Source organism: Pseudopipra pipra, chromosome 17, assembly GCF_036250125.1.
Source record: "Pseudopipra pipra isolate bDixPip1 chromosome 17, bDixPip1.hap1, whole genome shotgun sequence".
NCBI lineage: Eukaryota > Metazoa > Chordata > Aves > Passeriformes > Pipridae > Pseudopipra > Pseudopipra pipra.
The window spans coordinates 13024510-13034112 of record NC_087565.1 but is presented as its reverse complement, the minus strand read 5'-3'; the positions used below and the strand labels follow the sequence as shown (position 1 = coordinate 13034112).

Here is a 9603-nt window from a genome sequence, read left to right as displayed (position 1 = left end):
AGGCAGTGCTGCCAGAGAGGCTGTAGCTGAGTTAATGGTGATGGGCACCATGGGGGGGGACACAAAATGAGGGGGAAAGGCCCAGGGCTGGAGTGGCCCAAGCCCACCTGGTCCATGGGTCGTGCTCGTGGTTGGTGCTGGAGCAGCAAATCCCTCACTGAGCTGGGGTGAAATGCATCATCACAAACAGTGTGGGGTGTGGGGAGAAGGGCACATGGGGCAGGCAGGGACCCCAGGGACTCTTGGCATGGAGGACACCACTGTCCTTGCGCCCCTGTCTGCCCCCAGCACCCACATGGGTCACCACAGGTGCCTGCACCCTCGACACTCAGGGTTGTTACCACCCCTCAGCCTCTTTTCCCTGGTGCTGCTCCACCAGAAATACTAATTTTGACTGTTTCTTCCCCAATCCCTGGAGGCAATAAGTAAAATCCGTGGCTGAAGGGGCAGGGAGTGCAGCTCCATCCTGGGGACACCTCACATACACTGTGCTGGGTGGGTCTGACACAGTGTCAGCCCCTGCCCTGGTACCATGGAGTGACAACACAGAGGGGCTTGCTGGGTTTGGGGTGCTTGTTTTGCCCCAGCAGAAGCTTTCTAGGGCAACCCCTGGGTTTGAGATATGGGGGTGACACTGCTGATGCCCAGAAATGGGATCAGGGAAGCTCCTCATTGGAGGGGAGGAACAGCAGCTCAGATATGCACCAACAAACCCTGTCCTATGTCCCACGGCTGACTCAGGAACCAAACCACAAATGCTCCTCCCAGTTCCCTGGGGACCCATCCTCCAAGTGCCCAGTTACATACCCTGTTACTGATAACTGCTGACTGCCCTGGCCAAAACCATGGTCACAGGGCAGGGGAGGCAGCTCCACTGCCAAGGGCCACCTTCCCCCCATGGGAATTACACACAAGGGCCACAGTGGGGCCACGGGCCATTGGTAAAGGGACAGGGCACAGCCAGGGTGGGTTAGAGATGGGTACTCAGAGCATCCACAAGGGGCACAGCTGCAGCAGGCACTGATTTGGGATTCCTGAGCTGCCTCCCCAGCCCCATGTGGGGTTTGCCCCTCAGGTTTGGGCTTCTTCACCACTGGATTAGTGTTTGCAGGAGCCTGGAGAGCAAAATCCTCAGATTAGGCCAACATATGTGCAGGGGGCTGGGGGCACAGGGCTGGCACTGCCAGCCAGCTGTGACAGCACCAACCCTGCAGGCTGGTCTGTGCTCAAAAAAAAAAAAAAAGTAAGTTCAAAAAAGCTCAGAAAAGAACACACTAAACCAGGAACTCCAACATCACTGAGTATGGGACTGAACTCCAGCTCTGCTCCCAGGCTTTGCTCGGGCTCCCCACAGCACCTGCAGCAGCATCACCACTGCAGGGGAGGCAGCTTTTGTCCCTGCAGGTCCCCAGCCAAGGTCATGGTCTAGCAGCATCTCCCCAAAAAACCCAACAACAGCCCAAGCACTGCAGAAAACACCTCTGCCCCTTCCCACAGAGAAGGGGGAGCTGGAGGATGAATATAGTCTTTTTATTGACTACTTTTGAGTAGAACAAACTAAAGACATCTGTAACAGTTTGGGTTCCTTTATACAGGACATTAAATAAGTTATGCACAGGAATGAAGTAACAAATTTCTATTACAGAATTAAATGTCAAAAAAAACCCAAACAGAAACCTCAACCCAATGTCTTCCCATGTCCCAAGTTCACATTTATCATTCCATGTTTTTAAAAAAAAAAACCAAACAAAAAAAAAAAAAAAAAAAAAAAGAAAAAAAAAAGAAGCAATCATTCTAATCATGACTGTTAGTATTCCATTCATTTACACTGGGGTTAATTTTAATACACAGCCATCAACATTGCATGAGAATTATGGAAGACAATCTATTTACAAGCAACTCCTTCCAGCTCTGCCCTGCTCTCCCTTCCCATCCCACCTTGGCACAGTTGGCCCCCACTGACCCACAGTGTTGGGTCTGTGGGTGAGGATGGGATGTCACAAGCACGTAACTTACCTGAGGCTGCTCCAAATGTGCCCCTTAGGGCAGGAAAACCCTTCAGCCCTGGCTCAGTGGGGGTGCCAGGGCAGCCGCTGGCCCTGGTGCTCTCACAAGCCCCAAGTGCTGCTCCTCCCCACTGAGGCATCTTCTCCATGCCATGGATTTGGGCACAGCAAACACGGACAGAGCTGCGTTCTGGGATCCTTGTGAGGGCCACCTGGGGCTCCCTGGCCACCTCCACCTGCCCCAGGTTGGGTGACACCTCTGGGCTGCTGCAGGTCAGGGTGGCTCCAGTGCCTCCCCCACTGGGGGCTGCCTCAATCCCAGTGGCTGTGCTGGGCTCCCATGCCAAGGGCTCTCCCAGCACCGACTCCTGGGGACACGGGGATACACTTCCCTCTGCCACTCCCAACCCATCTTCAACACCAGCCACGGTGGCTTTTTTGCATAACAAAACCTTGCAGACACACGATCACCCATCCTATCCCCCAACAGCAGCTTCCCAAAGAGCTTTCCCCAGGAGCCAGGGTTGGTGCAGCGGGGTCTCCCGCTCATCCCCGCCGCAAGCTCCATCACGATTCATTACAGCTCCATTATTCACCTCCAGTCCAGAAAGTGATCAAAAATAATTTGGGAATTACTCGCCTCATTGGGCTCCAGCCCAGCAATTGCACACAGACAGTCACGGAAACACGGCTTTGCTGAATAGGTGGATTTCCAGAGCCTGTTTGTGCGACTGTGGGAATTTGGAGCAGCTCCCAGAGGGCACACGCCCATCCCTCCCACGGGCTGCACCACTGCTGACCTCTGTGAGGCATCCAAGAGCAGCCCTGCTGTGCCCTGGGACAGCCCTGCTGCAGGTCTGTGTTAATCATTGCCCTGAATCCCTGCAATCCCTCCTTCCACTCCACAGCAGGGAACCTCCAAGTGACAGATCTCCCCAGGCTGATCACAGCATCCCCTCGCTCTCAGCCTGCATTTTTGGGATGGTCTCCAAAGGCTGGACGAGGCAGATCCTGGGCATTTCCCGATGCAGCACCACAGGAGACTCTCAGGGCTGGGGGGGGGAGAAGTGACACAGGACACCAAGTCCTGCCTGTCTTTTAGCAGTTTGGTCGATGTGTGCAGAGAGCACAGGCTGTAAATCACCCCCTTGCACCCCGTGAGGATCCCTGGGCTCAAAAACAACGGCAGGAACTCACAAACCAACAGCTTCTAGGCAGTGAAAAAAACCCAACGCCTTCTGCACACCCAAACAGCCCCCAGGTGGAACGGGCAGCTGCTCCCAACCCAGATCTGCTCTGCACGTGTTACCTCAGCACAGGTCCCACCCAGGAAGCACAAAACCGTCTGTCCCACCACAGAACGGGATGAAATCCAGGCCATCCCACAGTACTTCCCCAGCACTGACATTTGGTTTAAAGCAGACAAATCCTCTCCTCCCCCCTCTGCAGCCATCAGATGCCAAGCTGCAGGCAGAAGCAGCTTTTGCCACAGCACTAGAGGATGGGATGCTCCTGCTGGGGAATCGGCTCCAGCCTGTTCACAGCAACAACCGGCTGGCACGGCCACCCGAGGCACCACTGCTGGGAGTAAGGAAAAAAACAGAGGGATATTATGGAAGAAAGGTGGCTGAAGGAGGCAGCTCAGACACCTCGGGAAGCCTGAGCACACCACAAGGATGGGGCTCCCTACTTGGGCACCACACGCTCAGCATCTCCCATGTGTGCCAGCACTCTCCCACAGTCCAGGTCCCCCGAGTGGGTGCCCAATGTCCTGAAGATGCTCTGGTGCCCCCCCAGAGAGGGGCATGGAGCTACTGTGGGCAAGGCTTGTCCCAGTTCATGAGCCACAAAGGAAAAGGCAGGATGAGATGGCAAAGCCAGAGTGTCAGCGCTCCGAGGAGATGGCGTGATGGGTCAAACGATAACAGTTGTTGTGGGGTTTCTTTTCAGCTTAAAAAAACTCGGGAAACTAATCAAATAGAGAGAGCCAACACCTCCCTCCTTCCTAGAGCCCGTTTGTATCTATTGCTGTCACAGACGCTGGGGTGGAGGAGCGGGAGGTGGTCGCCGAAGTCTTCTCAAGGGCCGGGCTGGGGACGCCGTCGAGGCTCTTGGCACCTGCTGCCACCCGGCCCGTGGGCAGAGCCAGGGGCTTGTTCTGGCCATGCAGGCCTTGGCCACAGATCCGGTGGTGCCTCTCCCAGTCCTTGTGCTGGCAGAAGGAGCCGCAGTACCGGGCGATGTTGCAGCCACTGCACGTCTCGCTGGCTTTGCGACCGCAGTTCCAGCAGCTCTGCAAGACCAAAGACACCACACTTGAAAGGGGTTTAGTTTCCAAGAGCTGCAGGATGCTGCTGACTCAGCTCTGGAGGGGACTGTCCATCCCCTCTGGCCCAGATCTGGTAATATTAAAATGAGCAATCCATTAATTCCTGCTATTTCACAGCTCTTTGCCAACGGTTCTAACCCCTGCTCCTCTTCTCTGTCCAAAGCTGCTGTCACACTGCTCCAGTCACATCCTCTCCCCTAGATCCACCCAAATGCAGAGAGGAAACAGCAAGCAAAGAGTGAAGAACATGCTGCAGATGCTGCTGTTGGGTCTTTTTATTTCCTGTTTGAAGCAGCTCTATTTTGGTATCGCTCCCAGCCAAGCGCTCTCCGCTGGGATTACGACATGCTGCACAGGCACCATTTGCTCCGCACCCTGCCTAGCTGCACAAGGGGTTGGAACAGGCCAATTTGGAAAAGAGAAAGCTCATCTGAAAGCCTCCCAGCCAGGTGGAAGCACTGCCAGAGCCCGAGCTTCAATCTGGAAGCAGAGCAAAGCCCCTCTGGCTGCCGGGAGAGGAGTCAGCTGGTGGGCTCCTGGCGTGCCACCGCTTCCCTCGGAGCACGGGGCAAAGGGCCAGCGCCGGAGCGGCGGCTGCAGCTGCTCCGAGGAGGGGAGCTGGTGCATCAGCTTCCCTGCAGCTGGACCCAGGCACAGCAAACACATACTGGGGAGGGCGAGCTCAGCTGTGGGAACGCAGCCTCTGTCAGAGCCAGCTTGCTCTGATCCTGCCCAACGGGGCACCTTTGTGGGGGCACCGCTGCTGCGACCCCCGGCAAAGAGCTGGGCAAGCAGGGAAGTGGGGTGGTGGGAGATGCTGGGCTGTGCCAGGCAGCCCTGTTGTGGGGAAGGGCAGCAAGATTCCCCACTCACAGGGTCTGCACTGGAGCCACCAGCTCCTGATGATCATTTACAGTCTGGCAGCAAAGCACCAAAGAGAGTGGGTTGTGAGTGAGCTGCTCCAGAGCCAGCACATCCCCAAGGCTCCTCCACTCCAGGAGAAGCAGGACTTGTGACCAAAAAGCCCCTACACCAAAGGCTGTGGTAACTCTTGGAAAACTGGGTCACCGCTTCACAGCTGTTTACGCTTGAACTGTTTTTAAACTGTGTTGCAAAGGTTACATGATGTGCCAGAACACAGGACAGCTTTTAGAGACGTGCTCTGGGGCTTGCACAGGGGGTGCTCGACAGCTCCCAAGGTCCCACACTGCTTCCCAGCATGGCTGGAGGAGGAAGACACTCCTCTGGTATTCCCCTATGGAGAAATCACTGTTTGTCTCATTCCTCCTGTGGCTTACTGAGCAGTTCCACCCACTCCCATCACATGTTTATTGACCGGTGCATTCAACAGCTAAACAGAGAGCTGCATCCACCAGCATCACTTTCTCTTTGCTTCCACACCTCCCTCAATCCCACAAAACCCATGGTCATTACACTGGGCTCAGCTCAGGGTCCCCAGTGGTACCTTCATGTGGCTGTTGCACACACACACAGGTGCTGCAGACATTGTTTAGGCTGATTCTGTGCCAGCAAAATCAAAAGCAAAAGGGATTTTTTATGATATCAGTGTATTCCTTTAGTTATTGATCAGAGAGAAACTTCTAAAAGGAAAAGGTGGGCAAGCCCAGGCTGGACAGGGCTTGGAGCAACCTGGTCTAGTGGGAGCTGTCCCTGCCCACGGCAGGAGGTTTGAAACAAGATGATCTTTAAGGTCCCTTCCAACCCAAACCATTGTGCGCTCTATGATTCCACGACAAGGGATGGGGGACCTGCAGGCTCTGAGCCACCATCGGGCAGGGCCTGGAAGGAAAGCCCCTTCCTGGGGACATCCCCTGGCCACGTTACCTCCGTGGACTCCTCCTGCTCGTTGATCACCAGGAAGGCGTCCTCGGTGGCCTGGCGCTTGGCGTCGGCGATGGTCTGCTCCATGCGCGCCCGCTCCGAGGCGATCATCTCGAACGCCTTCTGCTCCGCCTCCGCCACCGCCTTCTGCACCTCCGACATGGCCTGGCGCTTCACCTCGTTCACAGCTTCTTCTGGAAGGAGAGAGCGGCGTCACCCCCCTGCCCGAGGAGCGGGACGAGCCTCCCAGAGAAAGAGAGGTGCAGCAGAGCATTCCCAGAGAGCCACGGCCAGCGCCAGCATCCCACCCGCTCCCGGGAGCGGCCAGGCCAGGCTCAGTCCCACGGGATCCCCAGTGGCACCACAGAGGAGCAGAGCCCTTTGGAAGGCCCAGGGCGGGGATGTTGGCAGCCAGATGTGCACATCCTGGGGCGTTCCTGCAGCTGGCCTGCTGCTGTTCCTGCACAGCATCTGTGTTTACCCCAGGCGAGCCGGCAGAATCCCTGGCCGAGGTCACCAGCAAACACTCACCAGCTTTTTTCCAAATCTCCTCAGTGACGTAGCCTGTTCCCGACCTGCTGCTGAACTCCCGCAGTGAATCTGTTGGAATAAGGGACACAGGGAAAGGTTGGCAAAGCCTCATCTCCCCCACCTGCTGCTTACGTGCCCAGAGGTACCTCGGGACATCGGGGGGCAGGGTAGGACTGACCAGCTAAAACTCAAAGCAGAGGGTTCCGAGGGTTAAAGCCGTTCCTCAAACACTCAGATGACAAATTACAACATTTAATTAGCACCTTGCATAATTTATGACATTATATAACCTGTTTCCATCTCCTGGTACTCTATAGCAACAGGCAATACTTATAAATATATGTCACTCAACATCTGCACTGTCCAGAGACCCTGAGCACCAGCAGTTCACATTAAGCACAGCACTTCCCACTCCCTGGGCAATTCAGAGGCTTGAACTGATGGACAAACTGTCCCCAAAGACACCTGGGGATACTGCTTGATGTTTAACTGCACCTTCTCACAAAAGAAACGGAGCTTGAAAATTATCCCTAGGTCCCATGAGTGGAAAAGCATCAAAAGCATTCCAAATTTATATTAAAATATATTACCTTTAACAACATGGAGCTGTAAGTGTATTAGTCATGATATACTTAAATATAGAAGGGCTAAAAGCTGGCTGTACCCCTCAGGCTGTCACACACGCCCAGCCACTCCATGCTGACAGCTGGAGCCATGGGCACTAGAATTTCTTGCAGGAGGATTCACTCTTTAGTTTGTACACAAACAAGTGGAATACATATCAAATTGACATCTATTCTTGTTAGAAAAAATCCATTTTTACTACTGAATGATCACAGCTTTTTTTTTTCCCCAGGACTTGATTTACAGCATATTTGTTAGGATGGAAATTAGAATTACATCCAAATAAACCAACTCATCATTTTAGACTTGTTTTTTGTATAGGGTCAAACCCCTGCACACTGGAGGGGAAAACTAGTCAGCTTGAATAAAGTTAAGTTGACTCATGGTACAAAAATAGAATTAAGGTAGTTATTATACTTACAAAAGTCTTTGGTACTTTTAGAATAAGTAGACCTTGACGTTTAGAATCCTTTAGGCAAGAAGGACTGTAAGGGGAAGAGAGGCAGAGCCAAACACCTCTCCTGCCTTTTCACCCCCAGGTTTCTCAGCTTTGGATCAACTTGGCTGTGTTTGGTCAGTAAACATGGCTCTGTGACAAGGAAGAGAGACTCTTCTCTGCCATAAGAAATGGTGCCTTTAGATGCAAACAAGTGTTGCTTCCAGGAGCTGACACTCAGGAGCTTCCGCGTATCCAACGACCTGCCCCTCCTCAAAGCTCTGAGAACAGTTATGCGCTGCTTAATTTGCATTACAATTCGAACATATTATTACTGTATCACTTATGCCTAACCCATCTCTGTGCTAATTAAGAACACCCACTCAGGAGGGGCCGGACTCACCGCTGCCCACGGAGTCGGAGCTGCCGGGGCTGTGCCGGGAGAGCAGCTCCGCGCCCGCCTTGCGCGGCTCCGCCGTCTCGCTGCAGCGCCGCTTCCAGTAGTTGAGCTCCTCCCGGTCGGCCTCCTGGCAGCGCCGCAGCACGGCCATGGAGCGCCGCGTCTTCTCCACCATCTCCATGATGCAGTTCAGCGCCTGCGGGAGAACGCGGCGCTCTCAAGGTCCCGCTCGCGGGGTCGTTTCCCTTCCCCGCGGTGACCGGCGGTGGGACACGGGGGAACGGCCTGGAGCTGTGTCAGGGCAGGGTCAGGGTGGATCTCAGCAAAAGGTTCTTCCCCCAGAGGGTGGTTGGCACTGAACAGGCTCCCCAGGGCAGTGGGCGCAGCAGCAAGGCTGACAGAGCTCAAGAGGCGTTTGGATGATCCTCTGGGGCACAGGGAGTGACTCTTAGGGATGGGCCTGTGCAGGGCCAGGAGCTGGATTCAATGGTCCTTGTGGGTCCCTTCCAAGTCAGCATATTCTGTGATCCCAAATGTCTCGGAGGTGCCATGGAGGGACCACTCGAGGCAGATGAGACAGCAGGGAGGCAATTTTGGTATCTGGGATGATGCAGTACTCAGACAGGGTGCCACAGCTGGGGATGCAGCACCAGGAGGGGAGGAGGAGGTCACACCTGCACCCTAAGGCCTTGGTCACCACAGAGAGTGGCTAAACACCTCCAGGCCATCCTCCTGAAGGTAGAGGGGAAAACCCCACCACTTTGCTCTGGGAATAGGGTGTCCATGCAAGGGTTGGCTGTGATCCTGGTGCCAGCTCTCTACAGCCACGGCTAACTCCAAATACTCAGCTATAGGGCCTCTGCTCCACCCCAACCCCATCCCCTCCAAAAAAACCATTAGCTTTAGATCATGATATGTCTCTGCATTTATGATCAAAGCTGAATTTCAATCCCATCTCTTTCAGGGAAACACTCCAGGGAAGTGCTTGGAAGAGCAGCCTTGCTCAGAAGGAAAAAGCTCAGCTTAAAGTCCACCAGAAGCACCAAGTCTTGCTGTCAGTGCCTTGTTGTGGCCCATAAAAAGCTGGCATCTCAGAAAAGAAAGTATTTAAAACAATAATGATGGGTTTACTCATTTTTAATGTCCATATCCTGATGGCATATAGCACATCTACACGCTTGTTGGTCCCATGCTAGCCAGGGCTGTGGCAGGAAAGACCAAAAAACCAAGAGACCTTGTGAGACCTGGGGACAAGGCCAGGTTTGTTCGCTCAGACAGCCATGGCTGTGATCTGCAGGAAAAGCTTTCCAGCTCCAGACACTTCATCCACACTGATTTTGGCTTCCCCTGACCATGGGCAGAGAAAACCTGCCAAGGAAGTGCTACAGCTCCTATCCACCCTCCACCTTCTTGTGGCAGCTCGTTCCTCTACCAG

The 9603-nt window shown here is 54.2% G+C and overlaps 1 protein-coding gene across 4 annotated transcripts in view; it reads right to left on the bottom strand.

The window, feature by feature from the left end:
* Positions 1 to 1516: 1516 nt before the first annotated feature.
* Positions 1517 to 9603, bottom strand: part of CBFA2T2 (CBFA2/RUNX1 partner transcriptional co-repressor 2) — a 60342-nt gene continuing 52255 nt past the window's right edge. For 3 of the 4 annotated variants that reach the window (XM_064674307.1, XM_064674308.1, XM_064674305.1), the window contains exons 8-11: positions 8172 to 8364; positions 6709 to 6777; positions 6181 to 6371; positions 1517 to 4299 (exon numbers count right to left, since the gene is read on the bottom strand). In XM_064674307.1, the coding sequence (XP_064530377.1) occupies positions 4012 to 4299; positions 6181 to 6371; positions 6709 to 6777; positions 8172 to 8364 (741 nt within the window). In that variant the 3' untranslated portion in view covers positions 1517 to 4011. The remainder of the gene's footprint in view (positions 4300 to 6180; positions 6372 to 6708; positions 6778 to 8171; positions 8365 to 9603) is intronic. The other variant, XM_064674306.1, reaches the window with a different exon arrangement.